We start from the raw sequence: 26,884 nt of genomic DNA on the forward strand, positions 1-26,884 counted from the left end.
AAGATGAACATCAACAAAAGCAAAACAAGGATAATGGAATGTAGTCTAATTAAGTCGGGTGATGCTGAGGGAATTAGATTAGGAAATGAGGCACTTAAAGTAGTAAAGGAGTTTTGCTATTTGGGGAGCAAATTAACTGATGATGGTCGAAGTAGAGAGGATATAAAATGTAGGCTGGCAATGGCAAGGAAAGCGTTTCTGAAGAAGAGAAATTTGTTAACATCCAGTATTGATTTAAGTGTCAGGAAGTCATTTCTGAAAGTATTCGTATGGAGTGTAGCCATGTATGGAAGTGAAACATGGACGATAAATAGTTTGGACAAGAAGAGAATAGAAGCTTTCGAAATGTGGTGCTACAGAAGAATGCTGAAGATTAGATGGGTAGATCACATAACTAATGAGGAAGTATTGAATACGATTGGGGAGAAGAGAAGTTTGTGGCACAACTTGACCAGAAGAAGTGATCGATTGGTAGGACATGTTCTGAGGCATCTAGGGATCACCAATTTAGTATTGGAGGGCAGCGTGGAGGGTAAAAATCGTAGAGGGAGACCAAGAGATGAATACACTAAGCAGATTCAGAAGGATGTAGGTTGCAGTAGGTACTGGGAGATGAAGAAGCTTGCACAGGATAGAGTAGCATGGAGAGCTGCATCAAACCAGTCTCAGGACTGAAGACCACAACAACAACAACATGATTATAATTGTCCTTAAGAATCGTGATGGTATACAAAAACCCATTTTTATCAGTTATGTAACTATTGACACTTCATAAAATCAGGAAAACCCAAAAAATATGTGAAGTAATCCCAGTTGATGGGCATGCATCGAGCGCGCACAGCATCTGTGCACGGTTCCTTCCAACACGCCGCAACTTTTAAAATACTTCGAAAATCAAGAAAGCATTTTGCAGACGTAATCTACACAACTGGCCATTAAAATTGCTACACCAGCAAGATGACGTGCTCCAGACGCGAAATTTAACCGACAGGAAGAAGATGCTGTGATATGCAAATGATTAGCTTTTCAGAGCATTCACACAAGGTTGGCGTCGGTGGCGACACCTACAACGTGCTGAGATGAGGAAAGTTTCCAACTGATTTCTCATACACAAACAGCAGTTGACAAGCGTTGCCTGGTGAAACGTTGTTGTGATGCCTCGTGTAAGGAGGAGAAATGCGTACCATCACGTTTCCGACTTTGATAAAGGTCGGATTGTAGCCTATAGCGATTGCTGTTTATCGTATCGCGGCATTGCTGCTTGCGTTGGTCGAGATCCAATGACTGTTAACAGAATATGGAATCGGTGAGTTCAGGAGGGTAAGACTGAGCGCTGTGCTGGATTACAACGGCCTCGTATCACTAGCGGTCGAGATGACAGGCATCTTATCCGCATGGCTGTAATGGATCGTGCAGCCACGTCTCAATCCCTAAGTCAACAGATGAGGAAGTTTGCAAGACAACCACCATCTGCACGAACAGTTCGACGACGTTTGCAGCAGCATGGACTATCAGCTCGGAGACCATGGCTGCGGTTACCCCTGACGCTGCATCACAAACAAAATTGGTTCAAATGGCACTGAGCTCTACGGGACTCAACTGCTGTGGTCATCAGTCCCCTAGAACTTAGAACTAATTAAACCTAACTAACCTAAGGACATCACACACATCCATGGGCGAGACATGATTCGAACCTGCGACCGTAGCAGCAGCCCGGCTCCGGACTGGAGCGCCTAGAGCCGCACGACCTCCGCGGCCGGCGCTGCATCACAGACAGAAGTGCCTGCGATGGTGTTATCAACGACGAACCTGGGTGCACGAATGGCAAAACGTCATTTTTTCGGATGAATCCAGGTTCTGTATACAGCATTATCATGGTCGCATGGTCGCATTCGCGTTTGGCGACATCGCGTTGAGCGCATTTTGGAAGCGTGTATTCGTCATCGCCATGCTGGCGTATCACCCTGCGTGATGGTATGGGGTGCCGTTGGTTACACATATAGGTCTCCTCGTGTTCTCACTGACGCCACTTTGAACAGTGGACGTTACAGTTCAGATGTGTTACGATCCGTGGCTCTACCCTTCATTCGATCTCTTCAAAACCCTACATTTCAGCAGGATAATGCACGACCGCATGTTGCAGGTTCTGTACGGGCCTTTCTGTATACAGAAAATGTTGGATTGCTGCTCTGGCCAGCACACTCTCCAGATCTCTCACCAAGTGAAAACGTCTGGTCAGTGGTGGCCAAGCGACTGGCTCGTCACAATACGCCAGTCACTACTCTTGATGAACTGTGGTATCGTGTTGATGCTGCATGGGCAGCAGTACCTGCACACACCATCCAAGCTCTGTTTGACTCAATGTCCAGGCGTATCAAGGCCATAATTACGGCCAGAGGTGGTTGTTCTGGATACTGAATTCTCAGGATCTATGCACCCAAATTGCGTGAAAATGTAATCACGTGTCAGTTCTAGTATAATATATTTGTCCAATGAATACCCGTTTATCATATGCATTTCTTCTTGGTGTAGCAATTTTAATGGCCAGTATTGTATATACTCCAGGGATGCAAATTATGCAAATGAAATCAATTTTTATATCGGCCTCGACCAGAACCTCCTCTTAACGAATTCGGACTTCACAATGGTACAGTTGTTGATATTGAATTCATGTTACACAGTGCTAACCAAATACGTGCGTAACTTTGCTAAGTTACTTGTAGGTATCGAAGACGCGCACGCCGCCGGTGTGCTGGCGAGCCTCGTGGGCGTAGAGGGTGGCCACGCGCTGGGGGCGAGCCTGGGCGTGCTGCGGGCCCTCTACCTGCTCGGGGCGCGCTACCTCACGCTGACGCACGCCTGCAACACGCCTTGGTGAGTAGCCGCGGGAAGGCCCCTGCTGTTCCACTACCATCAACGCACCGCAAGTCATTCAAGGCAGTTGCTCCTACGACCTCTCCGATTGAGGTGACAACACCATCAAGGCAAGGTGAAAAACGTCAAATTTTCTTCATATATGCAAGTGTAAATGATTAACCTTCTATGCTGCAGTGCAAAGTAAGAGGAGTAGCGCAATATAAATTATAAATATACAGGGAGGAGTGTAGGTCAGCTGCCACCAGCAATGTTTAGATTTCTTGTGAGTATTTCAGGCGAAAGGAGTGGAAAGGAAATGGCAGGAGAAAGAGACAGGAAGGAATTAATGAGAAAATAATGAGGAAATAATGACTTACAGCCGCACAGGGCACTGTAGCAATGCTAAAGCGAGAATTGAAAATTTATACTGACCGTGTCTCGAAACCAGATGCTCCATTTCTCTGGAATGGCCGGACGAGTCCGACAGGACAGGCACCGCGCATATCTGTAATTCCGTAGGCGTGACGGCCGTTTGATGAAGAAATTTCAGTGCCGATGCACAACCGATGACCGAACTCCAACGAGAATCAGAAGACTGCGAGTAGGGGGTTAATGCGTGGGGATCATTGCGCTGTGGCGCATTGGAAGTTGGGAATTTGGGTATGACAGAAAGAGTGTCCGGCTTGTCGAGACTCCAGCACGGTAGCTCAGCGTGTTCAAAGGGCTAACTGACCCCTGTAAGACAGTGACTAATTAGACTGAAAGAAAAGGAGATTAAGGCAACTGTTCTAGAGAAGCTGAGCATCCGGGATAGAATCTCGATCCAGCACAAGGTTTCTATCACTGTGGCATTAATGCAATGCACTGTGCGGTTAGAAGTCATTACTTTTTTCCTATCCATTTCCCATTCCGTTTCGTTTCACCCCAAATATTTAGGTTTATGTCCCAGATGGTTGATCGCGAGTGGTGTCTCTTCTGTAGGACATATCAGACAGGACAGACACCACTCATAACTATAATGCTTAGACTTTGTCCTGCCTAGCGTATTTTGAATGGAAGTAGTTAACTATAACCCTGGTCCATGGGTGGCGTACTTGATTAGTAATCTATACGTCCTCGCTCCCAAATTAGAACCATTCGTGTGCTTAGACTTTGAGTAAAAATCTGCTTAGACTTTGAGTAAAAATCTGCTTTGCCAGCGGAAGACTTACGGCATAACAAGTCATCCTCATTCCGCCAACGACCTTGTCAAAGAATACGGAGGAGCGAACAGAGGTTGATGGCACTTTCTTGTCGGTGTGATGGTAAACTGCCCGTAAAGTTGGAAGAATCAACAATGATCAACGTCGTAATGATGCAGAAGACAATGAAAAGCACTGTCTTAAAGAGAAAAATTGTGTATCCACCGGACAAGTGGCTTTTAATTGAAAAGTATCTTGACGAGTCCACGTTGGCAAAATATTCCGAAATAGTCGCCGATTATCTCCGGGTGGAGCTAGGCGGGGGGGAGAGGAGGGACTGCCAAGGTAGCCAGCAGAATGATCAACCAACTAAAGGGTGACGTTATACGAGTCTGGGATGTATATCAGAAGCCTGAAACTGGAAGGGAAGTTAGAATATGTGACAATGGAAACGAAAAGGCTCAATCTAAGTATAGTGGATGGCAGTGAAGTCAAATAGAAAGAAGATAAGGCTTTCTGTTCAGATGAGTATAGGGTAATATCGACAACAGTGGGAAATGGTATAGGTGAAATAGGATTTCCGCTAGTGATGCCGTACACTGTAAGCATCACAAGAGAAGGCGATATACTTGGGAAAGGGCGGTAGATTAATTTCAGTTTGATGACATCATGGTCAGATAGATATCTCGAAATCAGGGTGGGATACAGTAGTATTAAGGAACGGAGAGATACGCCTGAAGTCCTCTAAGGTCATACATACTACAATAAGGAATATCTCTGTAGACAGTATAGTTGAAGAGGAATAGATATCTCTAGAAAGGGCAATCACAGAGTTGGAAAGGAAAACCTAGGTACGCAGAAAGTAACTGCAAAAAACCATGAATAACAAAAGAAATATTTCAGTTGATACATGAAAGAAGCACGTACAAAAATGTTCAGGGAAATTCAGGAATACAGAAATACAAGTCGTTGCGGGATGAATTAAATAGGAACTGCAGGAGGAAGACAGAGACTGGAATACATCCAGCAAATAATTGAGGACATAGGCTGAGATGAAGAGGTTAGGTGACGAGAGTAATTCGTGGCGGGCCGCATGAAATACGTCAGGGACACCGTACAAAAAAATAAAGCCCTGGATCAGGTTAGCTTGGAAGCAGGGATCCTTGAGCAATAAGCTATTCAGTCTTTTATTGAACATTTTATTTTACAAATAAGTAACGTTAAAATTTTGTATACATTAATACTTCAACAAATTGGTACGTGAACTAACAATTCCACTGAATTATTAATAGTTTATAAAAAATCATGCGACCAGGCAAGTAGCTTTGGATCTCAAACAATTAACAGTTTAAACAGTTACAAATATTGCCAAATGAATTTTAAGAACGGAGAACGGTCTTTGGCTCTTAAAACACTTACGACTTTGTTTCTATTAAAGCTCTACTCATCTATTCAAGGCTTGGAATAAGAAAATTGTTTAATGCATTAGCTCTTGCAATACCAATGAGGGGGGGAGGGGGAGCTTTGCTTGATGCCCACCTCTTGATATTGTTGTCTTATAGACAATTATCTTATATTTTCAAGTTATAGAAAAACAGTTAGTGTTTTTCACGAATTATTCTACCAGATTCTACATATGTTTTAAATTTTTCATTTGAACCTAATCCAAAAATTTAAGTCATTGAAGTAGATATCGCTTTATCCAGTGAATGTGATATTCAATATTTTCAGATTCAGAAGTTTACTTGCACACCAGAGCCTCTTTAAATTATATCTTGTGAGTAATAGTCCACAACAATTAACTAAATTTGCATTTTATAAGTAATTTTTTAGGGAGGGCACGAAGTATCCCACACGCCGCCCCCCCTCCCCCCTCACCACTCCACGTCGTTGCTAGTTCACGTTCCAGAAGGTTCGTTGACATTTCTGAGAGTCTGCTGAAACATAATTGTGTGTCCTGAACTCTACTTACACTTCACTGTGTCTTTAGAAAGTATGTTGTTTACATAATTCAACAATGAACATATATTTTTTTTTTTTATTTTGGGTCTTAAGAACTCCGCGCCCTTGATAACGCGTGTTGTGAGAAATGAGTTGGTGTTCCTAGCGAGAAGTCAAAATTTAAGTATCTAAGTTGAACATCGACAGGCATTTGAAAGCAGAGACCATAATCAGCCTACAACTCCGCCAGGAACTCAGAACTACGGTGCACGTATTGCAGCCATAATTTACTTCATCAGTTTGAAAAATAAATACTGACCCAGTATTTTAATAATTAACAACAACAACATATCAAATACAAATACAGAGAGAAATTACAATTTCAGTAAACACAATGGTCCTTAGAATTTAAATCTGACACTGCTTTTTACCTAGATGTACTGACAGTGGTAAATCCGAGCATTTACAAAATTTCCTGTGACAACTGCATTAAATTATGTATCAAAAAATAGGAAAGAATTGTGGAATAATATTTAACGAACATAAAAGAAACTTTGATAATGACCAATCAAGTTTTTACATAATCCTGAAAAGGCAAAATCATAAGGCAGAGCAAATCGAATAAGCTTTGGAAATTATTCTACGTAAAATAACTAAGGGTCATGCTATGAACACTTTAAGAGAATTGCAAATTTGTACACCTACGAAAAAATATCCAAGCGATATCCTCAACGAACAAGAATATCTGAAACGTAAAACTATTGAGAAAATTTTTTTTTCAAATGACTGATAACGAAAAGTGATGACACGACATAGCGATAGATAAACTTAAGCTTCTCATTTTACAAAGTTAAGATCTCTGAAACTCAAGCAGTGTCCCAACTGTCAAGTAACTTTCGAAAAATAGTATATAAAATCACTAAAAGTCTAATACAAAAGAGACTACATGATTTATAATAGAGACAGACTACCAGACAGAAAACCGGTCCAAGATGCATTATTTACATCACTCTTCCTGGACGAAAGTACAAAATATTGTAACATTAGATATGAAATACAGGGTGGTGAATCAGGAGGAAACTTACATGCTTTGACGAGTGATACTACTGGTGATTCTGAACAAAAAACTTCTGATAAGCATATGCCCTTTTCTTAACCATCTCTAGGTAAGACAATGAAAATAGCTAGTAACGGGAAAGGTGCAGGTGAAGGTTAATTAAGATAATGTTGTGTTATGGTTTGTTCAATTGTGTACGTTTCCTCACAGATGATGTTCAAAAAGTCCACCGTCAACTTCAATGCATGTTGCTGCTCTTGTAGACAGACGTTGTGTCGTCGATTGGAGCTCCGTATTGCATTCCTTTACCTGGGCACAATCATGTAAAATACGAGCGAGAAATTCCTCTCTTTTGTCGTCTCTGCGCTTGTAGACGTCGCTCTTTAGCCACCCCCACAAACAGTTATCCAGTAGGGTAAGATCGAACGGGCGAACTCGGTGGCCGAGCAATGACTCCACGGCGACCGACCCAACGATCAGGGCACGTTGTGTTGAGATACTGAGTCACTGGCCGTACGGAATGTGTAGGAGCCTCGTCATGCTGAAAGTACATACGAGGTCGGGTTACCAAAGGGATATCCTCCACGTATCCTGGTAACAAATTTGGAAGAAACTCAATATACCGTGTCCCAGTACGATGGCTATCTAAATCAACTGGACCGATGAGTTGGTTATCAATAATACCACACCATACATTGACTGAGAAACGTCGTTGAAAATTCGTTTCCACAGAAGCGTGCACATTTTCATTTGCCCATACATGAGAGTTGCGCGTGTTGTTGATTCCGTTACGGATCAGTGTTGACTCGTCAGTGAACAGAACACGTGAAATTACTCGCTCATTGGCCATGATCTATCGACAGAATTCTTGTAGGGCGGTAGCATCTCCATCACGCAGATGTTGTACACTCTGCCGACGAAAGAGATACAGACCGTGCTCGTGTGCTGTACGTATCAATTGTGTTTGAGGAATACCATGCTGGGCAATAATTATTGTAAAGCTAGTGGTAGGGTTGCGTTCCACTACTTGAAGAATGTTCTCAACTTCATTAAGAGATTGTTGACGGGACGCTGAGAGACAAAATTTACGCTTGGAAGCGTACCACGCTCACGCAGTTCGGAAACACCCTCTTAAACACCCTGCTATCTGGGACTCTGCGATTCGGAAATCGTTGTTGGTATTCTCGCATAGAAACTCTGGAAGTCCCATGGGATAAACTATAGACAGAAACCATGTCAGTACACTCTCTATGTGTGAAGATCCGTTGCACTTTCACTACACAAAATGGTTTTCGTTGTTCACGTAACAACACTGTAGTACCGTGCACTACGACAAGCACTGGCGCACTGAGACTTGCGCAAGTAAACTGCATACTGACGCGGTTAGTAAGGACGACGCTACACGTTTCCCGTTCCTAGTTGTTTTCATTCGTTTACTGGAAACGGTTAAGAAAAGGGCATATGTTTATTAGGAGTATCACCCCTCAAAGTACGTACTTTTCCTCCTGACCGAGCGAGGTGGCTTAGTGTTTAGCACACTGGACACGCATTCGGGAGGACGACGGTTCAGTCCCGCGTCCGACCATCCTTATTTAGGTTTCCCGTGATTTCCCTAAATCGCTCCAGGCAAATGCCGGGATGGTTCCTCTGACAGGGCACGGACAACTTCCTTCCCCGTCCTTCCCTAATCCGATGAGACCGAAGACCTCGCTGTTTGGTCTCTTCCCCCAAGGAACCCAACCCAACCCTCCTAACTCACCCTGTTTGTAGTCGTAAGTAAGTATACTGTAACAGTTATAACATCTCAATAAGCCCACTTGAAACTGACAATTCCGCCAAAATGAGCTCGTTGTAGATCAATGCAATAATTTAGAATTAAATATAACAATTTGCATCTCATCTTGAACCAACTGAAAGATAACAACATAGTCAAGACAGCTAACTTACCTACAGTGACTACAGTGATGGCATCATACCTGGCATAAGTTTTGCACATTGTCTGACATCCTATAAAACTGAAAATTTGACACAAATCGCTTCCTCCACGACCTGACCTGCAGAGACGCTACTTAATCAATTGGTAAAACATAAATCTTGTGTCATAACTGTGGAGTGGCCTTTCGCACCATGTCTGCCCATCTCATTTCTATCAGCGTTCTTTAGAATAGTGGAGTGTCCTCCCCAGTGCGGACCGTCGTGTGCGACATTGACTTACATAGTACGATATCTTCTATTAATTGCTCCGTGGGATATACTTTTGCAACGTTATCTGGCGGAATTCGGCCTATCTCCCATTGCAGTTCATCACATAATTTCGCGCTACTTTTCCTCTATCGTTTTATGATATTATGGACACATCAACTCGGTCGTAATGAAGGGGTGTCCGCTAATGGAAAGTGAGTCGCGTTTCTGCGTAAGAGACTGTGGTGTCACCTCCAGACACCACACTTGCTAGGTGATAGCCTTTAAATCGGCCGCGGTCCGGTAGTATACGTCGAACCCGCGTGTCGCCACTATCAGTGTTTGCAGACCGAGCGGCGCCAAACGGCAGGTCTAGAGAGACTTCCTAGCACTCGCCCCAGTTGTACAGCCGACTTTACTAGCGATGGTTCACTGACAAATTACGCTGTCATTTGCGGAGACGATAGTTAGCATAGCCTTCAGCTACGTCATTTGCTACGACCTAGCAAGGCGCCATTACCAGTTACTATTGATGCTGTAAAACATGTACCGTCAAGAGCGATGTTCACCAATTATGAATTAAAGTTAAGTATTCCAGTAGTTACGTACGTGCTTTGCTACTATAAATTCCTTGTCCTGTTCCAGACCTCACGCCAGCCTGCGTGAGCTTAAACGCGTGCCTTTCGGCTTCCTCATAGTGGCTTGGCTTGTGTTGCCAAGCCACAACAGAGACAGTTCGTATCAATCCGCCAGCTTTCGGAACTTTCCCGACGCATTGGCTGCGTCCACGTCACGGTAACTTGCGTTTCTTTGACCACTAACACCCTACTGTGCAACAGTGGCGGACACCGCCCGCTTGTAGCACTCGTGAATTCAGCTCAATCACCTGAATGAAAACTTCTGTATCTAGTGAGCGGCTACTCGGATCACGATTTTATTTTAACGCAATTATTGTCATTAAATTGGCTACACAATTATATACGCTTATATTTGCTTAGTTTTTTCTTTCATTGTTTTAATTTTTTTAGGAGGACTACGGTGAGCGTGCACAACAGATAGGGTGAACACTGACACGTGATACCCTCCACGCAGCAGCAAACAGGGGTGCTCGGACGGTATGTGCCCAACAACAGCAAAACTGGAAACAGGAGTGGCAGCACATTGTTTTCCCGACAAGATTCGGTTCGGCATACAGCATTATGACAGCTGTATCCGATGTGAAAGTTCCGTGGAGAACAAACATTGCCGCATTGCAGTCTTCAACGCCATGCGGGCCCAGTGTGCCAGAGTAGAGTGCCATTGCGTACACATTACTAATAGCTCTGGTTGGCAAAAACCTTCAGTTTCTATGGATTCCATTAGGTCTCTAACATGACATGTACTCTACCAAGACTTCATCATTTTAGCTTTCAACAAGACACAGCACGACTACACGCTGCGTGCATTTTCATGATCTGCTTGGATACAGAGGGTGTTCGGCTGTTCCCCTGTGTAGCAGTACACCCTATCACTCAAGCATTTAAAACATCAGATAGTGAGTTGCAAAGAAAGTGGCACGCCACGTTACGAGCGAATAACAGTTAGATGATGCAGCATGGATTGACATATCTGCATTTATGTCCTAGCCCTGTTCGAGTCGATATCCACCTGGGTTAACCATTGTTGCAGGCAGAAGTGCCAATCTGTGTACTAAATTTACTCCTAAGACATTTGCAAATTTAATGGTGTAGTCTTCCCAATATAGTCAACACGCACAATACCTGAAATTTCTTTATTTTGCGTCCACCCTGGCGTTTCAATTTTAATGGCCAAGAGTGTATATTAAATGGTAATAAACTAGTAGCAATGTGTCGCGTAGCTAACATATTGATTACTATTTTGAGATACATGATCACAGGGTATACAGAAGATCACGGTACTTAGTTTCTGATATGAAAACTGGCTTAACAAGCGGCACTATATATTTTTGTGGAGGTTATGTTGACACGCTGATCGTCGGAGGACGATCGAACTTTGGTCATTATGACTTACTGAGAATTGTCACCTATAGCTGTAGCTCCAAGTCATCCATCTTCTACACCATGCAGATACTGGGATATTATCCTCGTATTGCCCACATTCCTCCTCGTATTCAAACGTAAATACAGTGAATGTTTATGTTTTCTGCGTGAGTTTGCATTTTGAAATGATATATCTAAAAACTATTGTGGCTTACTACGTCCGAAAACTGAAGGATCGTTACCACGTAGTCGTGAAACAAAGGACAGCATACATACATTCCTAGGGGAAATCGACATATCTCCCCGTAGTGGATAAACAGACATAATCAAACAGAATGAACAGTGCAACGCCCGTTACCTTAACTGATTAACAAGAAGAAGGTCAATGGGTCGGCCATTGCGCACAACGATAGCGCAGTCACAGTGGGAATACTCAGATTAGGTGGACGACAGGTTATGCTTACTATTAGTGAGTCGCTGAATCATGGAAATGTTGTAGGATAGTTTAAAGAATCTCGTAATTTTAATTAAGTGTGAGAGTAAGCAAACGTTATTTGCTATCATTATTGGAAAAATACACAAATAACTTACATAGAGGTGAGTCTTCTAAAAACCTGTATCGTATTCACAGAGAATAATGCCAACACTGTGGGGCGTTACCAAATTAAATGGAAGACTGCATGGAGAAAACGCAACAAGCTACTCGTATCTGGACAGCTCGCACAAGCACAGTACATGAGACTAAATTACAGGTTATAATCCAGTATACCTACTAGTGGGCTGCTCAGAGTACTACTGCAAATATCCCCAAGATCAGCAAAGCAGTGAGCACCGGACGACAGTCAGGAGGCGAAACATATGGCGGACGAAACACGAATGCTACGAGAACTGGTTCTGCGCTCTAACTATCTACTTTCAAATAAGCTCTACTTGGAAGGGATGACTCAATACTGTTGCCAACATGATGGACGAAATAAGGCGTACTTCATCAAAAAAGGGAAACGCGGCACAAACTTGCCAGTCTTGGAGTACAGTATGCCCACTAAGAGACACGAGATTAGTACTGACCGAGAGCAGTATTTCCTCAATTGGTCGGCTTCTTCGCGCCAAGCACTGTCATGGCGTGACACTATTTGATTGGATGAGCAACATTTTGAAGTGAAAAAAAAAAAACCTCTTTCTCAGGCTGGTCAGGAGGTGCGCGTTGCCTTTACCATTGATTTTAATCCAGAAAGTGCAAAAATGTCATACTCAGCTGTACTCTGGGGCAGGTCGCAGCTTAACTGCCACAAAATCTGCCTGTCTCTCTCGGGAAGTTCGCCTCTCTTAATGAAATTCACTGACTGCCTTCTGCTGACAGAATCTGAGACCGTACCGGCAGTGCAGCATCCTAGTGCAAGAAATCCATAGCCCTCCCCCCCCCCCCCCCAAAAAAAAGCCCATATGTCCAGTACGCTCAATAAAACAACTACCAAATAGCGACAGAAGATGAAACAATAACGCTCAGAGATTTGTGACAGTAATGCCAGAACTTTATGCTCACAGATAATTGTATTTTTTTCCCTTTGTATGTTTTCCATGCCCTCTCTACGTGACATGGGCATGGAATCTGATGTGTTTTGCTTTGACTCCACAAGTCCGTCATCGATTGAACCAAGAGTCCCGACCAGCAGGCTGGTTACCGGGTGCATTGGAGATGACGTTCCAGCTGCTCTAAAATGTTTTCAGTTCCCACTACATCCTATGTGAATACGACAGAATTTTAATTAGCATTACTCTGCTGCAGATGTCTTCTTGGGCAAGAGACAGATACTGCCGCCGTCTGAACTCTGTAATATACTGGTGATCAGTCATAGTACCTAGTAGGAACGTGTCATAGGCATCACTATTGCATGGCGGCGTTGACAGCACACGGAGTGAAACGTCATCTGAATAGAGTACATTTATGCAGTCACACGGTGAATACTTGAATGCCTTGTGATGCAGTACAAGTCAAATTCAGTCGTAGAGTCAAAAACAGACTGTGGAATGGGAGACTGGAACGTCTTCCTCTCCGTCATTCAGACTGAGGAATATTGTCCTCTGGAACACCATGTATTGGAATGTGAATGAAACTCACGCCAGTATCCGCTAAATCGCAAATGCCTTTGGCTCGTATAGTTCACCGAATGCTCCTATCTTCACGTTCCGCTGTTAAACGATTCGTAGTAAAAATTTCGGTTACACAATTTTACGGCCTCCACCTGTCAAAACCGAAGTACTCTCTACTGTACAGATATTTCTTGTCAGTTGGCATGGTGACGATACCTGCATTTGCGTTGCACTTCCTCGTTCTAGATAAATAGTTTGACGTCTCGAACACCAAAACGTCGAGATGTCAGACACTCTGGTCGGCTCCAAATGCCATTTGTCGATAAAGTATCACCCAAAACTTTATGTAATTCGTATTATATGTTGTTGTGCAGCATAATCGGCGTAAACATTAATTAAAAGTAACACCATAACTACGGAGCACATGAAAAATACAGCTATGAGCAACTACATAAGATATGTGTGTGGGGAAGTTTGTAGAGCGTTAGAAGCACGTTTCAAAGGTCACGGTTTCGAATTCCAATAAGGACAAATTCCTTTGACTGTATTATACGTGATAGTGTTTTATTGGACATCGTGTTTATGACCTGTAAAAGGCTGTTAGGAGTTTACTGTAATGTTCTCTTGGCTGCCTGCCTTCGCTTAGTTTCTTTGAAAGTAATAAACCTGTAGGGTACAGTTGTAGTTTTACAGAATATACAATCAGAACAGAAAACCAAAGAAACAGTTGTATCACACATGCGGAAGAAATAGTAAAAATAATAATTAACGATAAACCAAAGGATAAGATAAGTAATAAGTACGTAACGTTCAACTAACGCAGCGAAAGCAGAGTGCCAAAACAATATTGCTACAAACTCCGAATAGTCATTTTACATGTCAGGAAAATGTCCTCCCATACAACAGTTTCACGTGTAAAAAGTTTAAAAAAAGTTGTCGTTATTGGGATTTGAACTCGGAACATTTCGTAAGACGCCTGAAAGCGCTGTCTTCTCACCCACCTGCGAACTGCACTAAATTTGCACACAGATAACTTTTGCTTTGCTCTGTAGCTGTGCTGATGACACTTTTAATTAATGTTTATGCATGTTCTACTGAACGACAGCACTCAGCATAACTGAATCGGTGATTTGGTTGACATACAACGTTTGGTACCGCTCTAAGTGTCTGATATCTGGACGTTTGGGTGTAAGTGAAGGCTATTATTCCATATGGAAAATATGGAGCGTCACTGAATGTTGACTTCTTATGATATACTGAAGTGTTCCTTACGTGGATGAGCCTTTCAAGGAAGGTCTCGGCAGTCGTAATATAATGGGCTTCTGCGACTGCTATGTCGCAAGTGTTATCTGGGGCCGAGTGGGATGTGGAGCAGCGGATCCAGACGGAATTGTGATGGTTCAAATGGCTCTGAGCACTATGGGACTTAATATCTAAGGTCATCAGTCCACTAGAACTTAGAACTACTTAAACCTAACTAACCGAAGGACACCACACACATCCTGCCCGAGGCAGGATTACAACCTGCAACCGTAGCGGTCTTGCGGTTCCAGATTGTAGCACCTAAAACGGCTCGGCCACATCGGCCGGCTGTGTATACGAGAATCCTAATATAATTCGAAGTTTAATACGATGGGTGCTAAGCGATTTTAAGATTTTACAATGTTTCTTGCACTATGTCTATGTGAAAAGCGTGAAGCACTGAGCTATAGATATTATTGGTAATCGCCAAAGTTAGAAAGTTATTTAATCTATCAGCTAAGGTGACCAAATTCAAATATGATTGGAGGAGGCCATTATTCATGCTTGCAAAATCTCTCTAACCACCAAATGTAACATGGTTATTGCGTTTACCAATAACTTATAGCTAGAACCACGTCCAGTAGAAATCCTTAGCAACTTCCACTCCCCACCACACACTCTCCGACTGTATCCCTGATGTTGATTCATATTCGCCAAAAGGGTAAAAACTTGCAAATCGCTAGTGAAATAACTTCTTTGCCGATATGTCCAGATCATACTCAAGACTATTGCACAAAGTGAAAGATAGACTGCACTGACATTCGTTGCACAACCTCGCATAAATGCCTCCAGATGTAAGTTTCGACTCACCGGACGGCGTGACATCCTCTTCCGATTGTGTTATTTGGATGCAGTATGGAGGGGCGTGGGCCCAGAATACCACTCGCCCGACTGTTGTCAGTTTCACAGATTTCGTAGAATTGCGTGTTTGCCATGAGCTGTACAGATTTAATATTAATTTTCTAACGGTTTCGATCGTAGTGACTATCTTCATAGGAAGAAAAGGCTGTACAATAGATGGATATGACGTTGAACTTTCTATTGGATGGACTATAGCTCTGTGAGTCCTTGGAGCTGCTACTTCTCACTCAAGTAGGTCCCCAATTGGCATCAGGAGGCTAAGGTTCCCAAGTGCCACTCCTCACACCAGGGACGTTCTTCGTAGCTCCACATGGAACGCAATAACAAATTTCGTCCGAGACGTTTTTTGTTGGATACCGTCCACTACGAGTTTCTCCCCTGTGCCAACGAACAGTAGTACATGCATCGAATGTCTTCATTTAGGAGTTGGATATATTGCAATCCCTTTGTCCTTGTTTTGCTGTCTAATGCTCTCTCTAGTAGCATGTTAAGTTGCTCTTTGCTGTCTAGGCACATATCCTATTATCCAGTTCCAGCTTCTTATCAATGTTCTCCCTGTATAACTCTACTCATTAAGTCTGCGACGAACCTCCTGATTTATTATCGGTCCATCTAAATTTCAGCTTCCCTTACAGTACCGCCTCTCCACGGTTCGATTTTTTTTTCTTTTTAGATTTTACCGCAGTCCCTAATTCACTTACGTATAAGGCTGTGTTCCAGACTTACATCCTGAGAGATTTATTCCTCAAATTAACGCTCGTGTTTGATACTAGTGGATTACTTTTGGCCAGGTTTGCTTTTTCTACCTGTTATGATCTGATTTTTATGTAAGCATTACTTCGCCTATAATGTGTTGTTTTGCGGCAGTTCAATTGCTTCGCTTTATCTACTTCGTATTCATTTTCAGTGTTGAATTTAGGTGTGATTTTTATTGTGCTACCACTCATTACTTTCATAATCCTTCTGTTTCCTGTCTATCTGTATGAGTGATCAATACAATTTTTATTCCACTCAGCCGGCTGGAGTGGCCGTGCGGTTCTAGGCGCTACAGTCTGGAACCGAGCGACCGCTAAGGTCGCAGGTTCGAATCCTGCCTCGGGCATGGATGTGTATGACGTCCTTAGGTTGGTTTGGTTTAATTTGTTCTAAGTTCTAGGCGACTGATGACCTCAGAAGTTAAGTCCCATAGTGCTTAGAGCTATTTGAACCATTTTTTTATTCCACTCAACACGTCCTGCTATTCTTTCTCAGTTTCACGTCATAAGCTAATCTTATAATCGATACCCCTTAACCCTGATTATTTTATCCCGCTTCTAAACCTCCTTCCTTCTTTCTCTGATGCACTGACTGGCCAACAGGATCAAAAGTTTACCTGCCTATCTTATATTATTACTAGTCGGAACACTTCGTTCTTGATATCCGTTTACATTTTTATCTTTTGTACATATTTTGTATTATCAATTGTTCTCTATACGTAACATCTACTTTTCTGAAAGTATCCAATGTTTGCAAAATTTTACAAGTATTTTAAAATCGCTTTTTATAGCTCGACAGATGTAGTAAACCTCAGATTCTTAATAGGTATTGCTCAAATTATCTAGCGTAGCGTCAGAACTGCCTCTCTGGCGCCTTTTCATAAAGCCAATTGATCATCCAACTGATAATTAAATTTCTTTTTCCGTTTTTCTTTGTATTATACTTGTCAGCAACTTGGATACTGAACTGTTAAGGTGATTGTGCAGTAGTTTTGACACTTTTCTTCCACTGCTATCTTAGTAATTTTGTGGATGAAATTTTTCCGAAAGTCTGATCATATATCTCCAAATTTATAGATTGTAAAATCCATTTGCAACAATTTTCCTTCTTATTTGACCAGCCATCTGATAACTCAGCTTCCTTGTAGAGACCTTCATTGTAATCTTACCATCCATCCCCTCTATCTCCTGTGATTCACAGAGCAAGAAAATTTCCCCTTCCCAGTTATTATGACTTTGAGTTTAATTTTAACGTGGGCGGTTTGGACTTTCCTTATATATTATTTTGTTTATATTACAACTGAGGAAAAAAGCATAGAAGCCACAAAATGCTCACGAACGATTCTGCCAACAATACAGCACAACAAATTTGAGCAATACAGCAGAAGATGCTACATCATAAATACATATATTTGTTTTTATCGACCCCCAAATGGGGAATGTAGTTACATAAAAAGTATGTAAATATTCTAATAAATTCCAAAGTGCTTAAAGTGTTATCGACAAAAGCGCAAAAAGTAACTACGCAACATAATAATGCGCAACTAATATAGATAAAATTAGGCAAGATACATTCTAAAGATTAAATGATTTGAAGAGGATAAAATGTATGGACGGGCACTTGCTTCTTCTTCGTTATCACATATAAAAACTGCAACACAACGGAAAAACAGTGACCACTTACAGAACTTGTTACATAGCATTTACGAAGAACTGGTAAAACACATCATATTATGTAAGAGATTCTAAAAATAAATAAAATGAGTATGAAAATAAAAGGTGGTAGCTCATATCATTCTTCCATGTTACCTAACAAAAACGTCGTAAGCACCATTCGTATTATCAAATTAACGGTAAGGTGGGCATATCATTTTGATTTTTGTAAGTTACTAATGTGAACGCCAGAGAGAGAGCAAGTTAAGTTACTGTTAAACAACTGTCGGTCTTCTTGTGGCATAGTCTTGGCCTCTGTGCAGTGTGATACATTCTTAACTGAAGTGTGGTAGGTGATGTACGTGTCCAGTAGTGCTGTGTGGACTTGTGATTGTATGAGTCAGATGAAGAGTGATTTACTGTAAAGGATAGCAAGGATGAATGTGATATACATATTGAAAGATGAAAAGAATATAAATTCTTAATAACGTAATTTTTTTAAGAGAAAAAGTTTCAGGTAATGCTGGAGCACTACGTAGCTACTTTGTCGGAATCACTATTGGCCGCTATTTAATTTTGTTCACGTGCTCAGAGTTGACGGAAAGACCACTCCACTACCATGACTCACGCATTAAAATATCAACTGAATAAGGTTTTTGATAAAAATTTTGTTACCGTTGTACCCTCTCTAAACCACTGTTCACTTTGTTAAGCAGATCTTGGGGAACTTAGGTAGATATAAGTTTCCCACTACGTGTTTCTGTATGATATTTAGATCTAAGTTACCTCCCAACTATAAAACGTCCACGTATTACCACAAGTATGAACCCACAAACTTTTATCCAACTTAAACTCGTATGCCAGCCTCTGATTAAACAGAACCTAGTTTGAACTGAACTGTAACTGGTCTGAATACAATTTGTCTTTATATTAAATGCGCAATTGAAGTGAAATAATTATCTGGCCATAATAAAAATTTCCACTTACCTCTAGTCCTGACAACATTGTTGCATATTTCTCGAAAGCACAACAGCAAACAGCAGGTAGGCAACGGCAAACTTGATTTGTATTAAAAGTTCCCGAGTTCGAGTCTCGGTCCGGCACACAGTTTTAATCTGCCAGGAAGTTTCATATCAGCATACACTCCACTGTAGAGTGAGAATCTCATTCTTGATTTGTATTTTTAAAATAAAATTTCCAAACCACATTGAAACTGTTGCTTACCATATGGTGCAACGTGATAATACGTAACAATGAACCTTCTTTAAACAGTGGTATGGGGATAGCAACTATTTCTATGAAATGATATTCCAAGCCAATGATTTTAGAATTAAGTAGGTGTTCAAAGAGACAGAGAACATTCTGCATGATCTTCACTTTATTCTGAACAATACCATGTTTAACAAAGTGAACAATGATTTATAAAGGTACAATGTTAACATGTAGGTGTTCTCTAAAGCCGTCAGTGAACGCCCTTCCAGTTTTATAGTACAGCATTTTGTGTATGAGCCACATTCTATCCTATACATCCTTCATCTTAATACTGTCTGGTTCTGCAACAGCTCTGTCTAATTTCATTATCTAATGTATTGTCTTTGTGGAAACTGATCCCTATGTTGGTTTTCTTGAATATCGTTGCGATTTTATCCAAGACTCCTTCTAAGTATGGTAATTTGGTAAACTTAGTCCTGTTGCACATGGCACTTCCTTTTTCTAGTGTAATTGTATCAGCCATATCTGCAGTGTCTAAGTTTTCGATCAAATAGTTCGGTGATTATTTCAGGTCTCAAAACATTGTTAATAGCTATTCCTTGCAAGATACCGCGTTAATGTTTTATTTCGTCATAATCTATTGGCAAGTTGCTTAGTCTATGCACCATAAATTAAAAACGGCTCGCTTATGGCAAACTGGATGCCAAGAAACATTATTTTTTGTGCAATCTATGGTGTATGGCTTACGAAAAATTCCGAATTTCTCTTGGCTGTTCACATTTCAAATTTTAAGATCTAGGAAATTTATACTTTATTCTATTTCTTTCACAAGTTTTATACTGGGATCTGAGCTGTTAAACTGGTCATACCTGGTTCATACCTGGTTCTTGGTTTGGATGCGAGACGCCAAAGCAGGAATAACAAACAGTGCAGAGGTTCTTGTACATCAATGCCATTGAGATTATCGGGAAAAATGGCTTATTACTGACAAGCTGGGCAACTGCTTGTTGTTTTGCGCCAGGGAAAATTTTTCTAAACCTCCTACGAAACTTGATCGACGTCTATAATATTTATGGCAATGCACAATCCACAAATGGACAACCATTATCAGGCGGTCTTTACTGGTATTCGCTCTCAGCTGGTTTTGTTTCTTCATAGGCTCACCGAAATGCAAGTAAGTTCTGCTGTGTTCATGTCAGGATGGTATCAGGGGTGTTTTCCCTACATCTAAACTGAGTAGTACTCTGGTCCGGGGAAAATGAGTTTTATTCCCAAGAAATACCACTACGGGGTACAACGTTATTGAAAACTGGCTACGCCCGCGGAGTCAACCGCACATGGTACGGAAAGAGTATTTCGCCCTCAACACGGACTGCTGGACATGTCCGGAGGGTGAGGAAGCTGGAAGGTAAGAGAACGAACCGCTGTTGCGGCCAGCTCGCCGAACCTCTTCCCTGTCTCACGAGACGTTACCGGGTTCTCCCATTGCCGGGTTTGTGGGCGAAAGTTGACGTCTCGCAGTCAGCAATACCATGGTGTCGCCCCTAGCTCAGCGTAATAGCATCAGAGCCTGCAACAAGTACTGCGGAGCGGTTTACGTAAATGCTGACATCACTGCCTGAAGCTAAGCTAAAATGGTGGAAGTAGAATACAATAAAACCCTTTACCACATACATCTGTATTATCTATCAAGTTTGTGTATAGTAATGTAGCGGAAGTGATAAACCTGTATATATATATAATAGCTTGCATTTCAGAGTAATGGAATACAGTGACCAAAACAATGCACCCTGCGAAAAAATATTATATAAGATTTACTAACAATCAATTTCAGGAGCAATTATTTGCTTATTTCAAGTAATTGCCTGTGGTTTCTAGAATAAGTGTGAAAATTGCTACAATAAGCATTGCTTTCAGCTGCTTCAACAGAACGGCGGCGGATTCCCCCGGAATAGTTTCAGTGCATTGATCTTTTGGTGTAATTCATAATGCATTCTCTTATTTCTGTCTGGAATCAATGAACTGACTCCACCTGTTTGTTAGGGCAGACTGCTCAACAGTGGACGAGCCGGGAAGGATACCAATTCTAGGAGGACTCTCCAACTTTGGAAGGGTAAGTAGTACTCCAGCGTAATTTACCGTTAACAGATGACCACAGGGCATATCCTGTAACGCTTACTGATGATTAAATGATCTCATTATAATATAGTTTAACACGTAAAAATAACGTTTTAGAGAGTATGAGTACACAATTTAGACAACATCCAGTAAATGCCGGGAAATAAACTCCTGATCCACTTGCCACTCACATTTCACTGTTATTGACGTGTATTTAATTCGAAGATAATTACGGGGTCACTGTTAATTAGTACTATCTGCTCGGGCAATTGGCAGATTTTATTTGTCTTGTTGTGAGACAAGGCAGCTGGGATATCCAGATTAAGACCGAAGCGGGAAAAGGGCCTGTGGCTGACAGAGCGATTCAGCAGCGAAACGCAAATGAATGAAGACGATATTAAATCGGCCCGTTTCTGGTCCCTTCAATTTCACATCTAATTTGGTTTGCATTGCTATCTTACGCATTCCGCTAATATCATGTTTAATTTAGAGTTTCACAAGGAGTACAACCTCGTACTTGAAACAGAAGGTCCACAAAACGTAAATATGATTCATGATATCTTCAAATCTACATCCTGCTATCTTTTATATAACTTTGAGATGTGGAATATACATATTAGAATAACGAATAATTTAGTAAATGAAGTGACTGTGAAACTAACTGTCTCTGCATAGCATTAAAGGCGGATGTTCATCAACATAAACTAGAAGGAAACTGTAATTACTCACGCAGTTTTCATGTTATCATTTAATACAGTTACAGCCAATGGAATACGCTACGAAAATTTAACTATAGTAAATTCTCAAATATTCGTTAAGTATGAAATTTCAGTGGCTGTAACTTTTGTATAGAAATGAAACTCACAACTATATTCAACCAATTTCAATCGCAGATTTATATTTCAGGTCACTGTGTGGAATGCTGTACTGGCTCCAGCCTTTTAGAGTCATCATCATCATCATCATCATCATCATCATCATTTAAGACTGATTATGCCTTTCAGCGTTCAGTCTGGAGCATAGCCCCCTTATAAAATTCCTCCATGATCCCCTATTCAGTGCTAACATTGGTGCCTCTTCTGATGTTAAACCTATTACTTCAAAATCATTCTTAACCAAATCCAGGTACCTTCTCCTTGGTCTGCCCCGACTCTTCCTACCCTCTACTGCTGAACCCATGAGTCTCTTGGGTAACCTTGCTTCTCCCATGCGTGTAACATGACCCCACCAGCTAAGCCTGTTCGCCCTGACTGCTACCCGCCTTTTAGAGTAGACTTGATTTTTTTATTTCTAATGATGTCCTCATTTTACTGAATTGTAATAAGAGGGTAGTGATTATCAGTTATATGAATACCGAAAGTTGCCATAGAACTAAATGTCTTTCACTTTTCAGATGTTGATTAAAATTCTGAATACTCCTGTTTTAAGTAAGTACTAGAAGAAAATCTGTAGGCAAAATGCGAATCGGCTAATGGCAGTTTTGTTAGTACAGAAGGATAATTTGAATGATTTTAGTTGTTTTGGTGGACTAATTACATCGGTAGCAAAGCAGCTGCATTATTATATGTCATAGTTGTCGTGTCTCTTCAAAATCCTTCCGCATCCATATCACAAGAGAAATATATTGACACTCTAAAAATAATACTGTTTGGGCAATTTCATATCAAGGTAAATGTGCTGTTGCTTCTGATTCAAAACTTGCTTGGCTTTTAGAGCATGCCTCTTCTTTCGTTTTGTTAAATTTGCTCCTTATCTTGGACATATATCGTTGCACTATACATTCCTACGAAGTGTTACGCTCACGTATTTGATTCTACCAATTCCAATCCTAACCACTGTCATAGGATATAACTTTTTTTTTCGTGTTGTGAAGTGCACATCATTATTTTAAGCAAATCATCTCTGGATCATTTTGAAATCTTATCAAAATCTCACTGAAGATTTGTGTGGCTGCTTTCAGTCAGTACTTTATTACAGACAAGTCCATCATCTGTGAAAAGTATGCGGTTACTACTGATATTGCCCACAATATGATTAATATACACCAAGAACGAGCAGTGAACCCAGCGCACTTCCTTCGAGTACATCCGAAGTCACTTCTGCTTCTCTCACTGACACCCCAGGCAAAATAACTGCCTGCCTCCAAAAATTCCTCAAACCAAATATCGCTTGGTACACTATACGACGGTAATTTTGATAATCGTAGATGTGGTACTCAGACAAATACTTTTCCGCAAATCAGGAAATGTTTTACCTACATGACTGGCCTGATACTGGGCTTTTAGTAAGTCGTTTTGCAAAAATCCGAGTTCGGCTTAATATGAACGATGTTTTCGAAGTCTATGTTGATCGACATGGGGTAATTTATTCTGTTCGAGATACCTCATTACGTTTGAGCTTAGAATGTTTTATAACGCTCTACAACAAATAGTAGCCAAGAATACTAGACGGTAATTTTTGGATAACTTCTGTTACTCTTGTTGTAGATTTGTAGATGGGTGTGACTTGTGTTTTCTTCCTACTACTGGGCACGGTTTTTTGTACAAGTGACCAACGACGGATTATAGTTAACAGAGGGACTAATTCAGCCGCTGATATAAGAATTAACCTGGGGCAATACTCGTACTATTTTTTTGAACAAACGTATTTCTAAATATATTTCAGCAATTCTGCTTTCAGTTTCACCTCCAGGATTGCCTGTGAGTGACTAATGACACTACTGCTTGCTTGTCTGGTATGCTGAACACACAAATATTTCTAGTTGCCCTTTGTATTTTGGCATTCATTGTTGCCGTAACTGCTTCATGGTCCCTGATACCAGTCTCCGCGTAGATATCCTCTAAGTGCTGCATATCCCAGTAATGAGTGGGGTCCTGAACTACATGTTCATCGTATTACGTCGGCCTCACTGACTACTAGGGGCGGTTCAAGCTTTGGCACTTTGTTGCGAATCCTTTTGCAGTTAATCTAGGATTATAACACTCTCATCTGTAATATGTGTTTCTTTAGATCTTTGACAGGTGTTTCCTGGTTTGCTACACGTATCGTTATCTGGATTACACTGAGAGTCGTCTAAGCTATAAAAGCCCTTGTGTGCATCCACAGACAGCCAACTACCTCGGTAACTGTCTCTGATATGTAGTGCACATCATATTTAACTACAGGGATTTTGCTGATGTCAACAGTATGGCGCAAGTCCAGTAAGTTACAGCATAGCTTGTTACCGAACGTTCGCAGTCTCTGCTTCAAAACTTCCACTAGACCCAGAGAAAAGTGGCCACGATCTGTTCTGGGGACAATGTAGCAGACTGTGAGTTTCGTGACTAACGGAATAGTCTCTTAAACATGAGACTGGGGGCACAGGGATATACACAGAGTGCATCTGGTGTTCCTTCCCATCCCTTGTGGTTATTTCCCTAAGAGGTACCGCTATTTACCGTAAGTTTGAAATGCCGCCGATTAACTGAAGCCTACACGTTTCCGCTGACAATGTCTGAACGCAAGACACAGTTGGTTTGGCAACAGGCAAAGTGAGTCTCACTGGCTAGGTTTAGGTCACAGTGAATACCTGTAACTTCTTAGTGTGCTGGGTGGGTGCAACATCCAGCGTTCTGCCTGGTCCCCGTCTCTCCTGAACATGACGTGTAGATCCATCATTGACAGGCAACTTACGGTCACGCCGACTAGTACTGATTGTCTCTGTGTTTCCTGCAGCAGAGAATGCTATGCTACGTCCTCAAGACGTTCGCCGTTAATTCTGTAATCGGACACCAGTGAGATATTTCTTTGTTATGACCATTACCTTCCATACAGGGTACTTAAAAAGTGTTTAACACTACTACAGGAAAATAGAAGACCGGTTCGTATATGTCACCAAACCAACAGCTGTTAAGTTATGGACCAACTCGTCCTCTTGTTCCCATCTGTAGCGTAGTAGATACTGCATATAGTGCCGCTTGGGGTTACCACGCATCATTTGCTATCCTTCATCCCTTTTTCGCAGTGAACACCTGCCTCCAGTCCCACTGCTTCACATTCACTGATTACACACTCCTTTGACGTCTGCACATTACTGTTGGAGTGAGCGTGCAATAAAGCCTTCAAAAGCCCTCCTAACCAGAAATCCCAACGATACAAGTACAGTAAATGGAATTCCTTGCAGTTGTACCTCAAAGACCAATCCATCGCCCGAGTAACGTTTTGCTGAGTTGCTTCAGGGCGATCTGTACAAAACTGGAAGGTGCCTCACTGTGCAGAAGCCGTAGCCGTTGTCTTTATGGAAGAGCAACGTTCTACACATCACATGTTAATCTTTTTGAACTCTATGAACCTAACAGTCTTTCAGCGATATTTCATGTCCACACATTGATGCCTCACCTCAATGAATGCTGGAGGATTTGCATCTGTCCACACGCGCATATTGTGGTAATTTACTACGCGGCCACTTGTGCGGCTTACGCCATCGGTAGATACACGTTACGGTCCTAAGTAAAATGGTCCATGTTCGAAGCGGTACTGGTTTCTGGAAATATAATTTTCGGAAATTTTTCTTCCACTTTTGACCAATACTCCCTCTTGCAGGGATTTGTGACACGTTTCACAACGTACCCTGTATAGCCGCATTTAAAACGGAAATTTTGTCATGGTCATCATACTTTTCCTATTTTGAGAACGTCACGGGTCGCATTCCGATTCGGTGGAGAACCGAACAAGGTATTTCCCTTCCTCTGAAACAAAAAAAAAAAAAAAAAAAAAAAGGTTCAAATGGCTCTGAGCACTATGGGACTTAACATCTGTGGTCATCATGTAACACCTCCGATACTATGTATCCCGCTCGATCGGGATCTGAATAGCAGCCCAAATAAATATTAATTAATGTGACCGTGTACCTAATGGGGCTGGCAATCGGAATGGACTGCTACGGAGTTGTTACATTCCATTTTTCCTTCTCAAATGCTGTAATAATGAAACGTCTGGTGACAAGAAGAACGCCAACACAGCTTCATTAATCAAGAACCTATATTCGTCTCTAAAACACAAGAAAAAGGAGACAGCCACTGCCTTCGTCATACATATTTAATAACGGCTAATCTCAGCACAGGCTTCCTCGCTATTCATTATTGTCACACGCAAATTCATTCACTGCAATCCAACACTGCAATCCAAATGATGCCGGCGCGGTAGACGCGAAACCAAAAATATCGGCACAGAAATACCACTGATCACTCTAGTAATTATACTTCTTCACTTTCCCGTATTATTCTAACACAAAGGGGTTAAACCGCGGCGATGGCCACTCCCTTTGTCGGTCAGCCTTGTATTACCGCAACAGACCTCCACCCGGCTCGGCCCGCAACCTGGGAACTGACTTCAACTCACACTCGCTCTCGCAACACGACACACTATCGATTGTTTGCCCTGTCGACCTGTGCCGAGTGCAAACTTAGAGTAAGGGCCTACGGACCCCATACAATCAGTCCCCTAGAACTTAGAACTACTTAAACCTAACTAACCTGAGGACATTACGCACACCCATGCGACCGTAGCGGTCACGTGGTTCCAGACTGTAGCGCCTAGAAATGCACGGCCACACTGGCCGGCTTTTTGTGAAACATTCGAGGTACAGTGGAACATACTGGGGTCTATTAGGCACATGATCCTCGACCCATTCACGTA

General features: G+C 41.7%; 1 protein-coding gene across 1 annotated transcript in view; it reads left to right on the top strand.

Annotated features, from left to right (window-relative positions):
* The window catches only part of LOC124622885 (dipeptidase 1-like), a 99,962-nt gene that overhangs the window by 31,542 nt on the left and 41,536 nt on the right, over positions 1–26,884 (top strand). Inside the window, exons 4-5 of the mRNA XM_047148677.1 lie at positions 2,724–2,874; positions 21,134–21,203. Coding sequence (XP_047004633.1) covers positions 2,724–2,874; positions 21,134–21,203 — 221 coding nt within the window. The remainder of the gene's footprint in view (positions 1–2,723; positions 2,875–21,133; positions 21,204–26,884) is intronic.

Source organism: Schistocerca americana, chromosome 7, assembly GCF_021461395.2.
Source record: "Schistocerca americana isolate TAMUIC-IGC-003095 chromosome 7, iqSchAmer2.1, whole genome shotgun sequence".
Classification (NCBI taxonomy): Eukaryota; Metazoa; Arthropoda; class Insecta; order Orthoptera; family Acrididae; genus Schistocerca; species Schistocerca americana.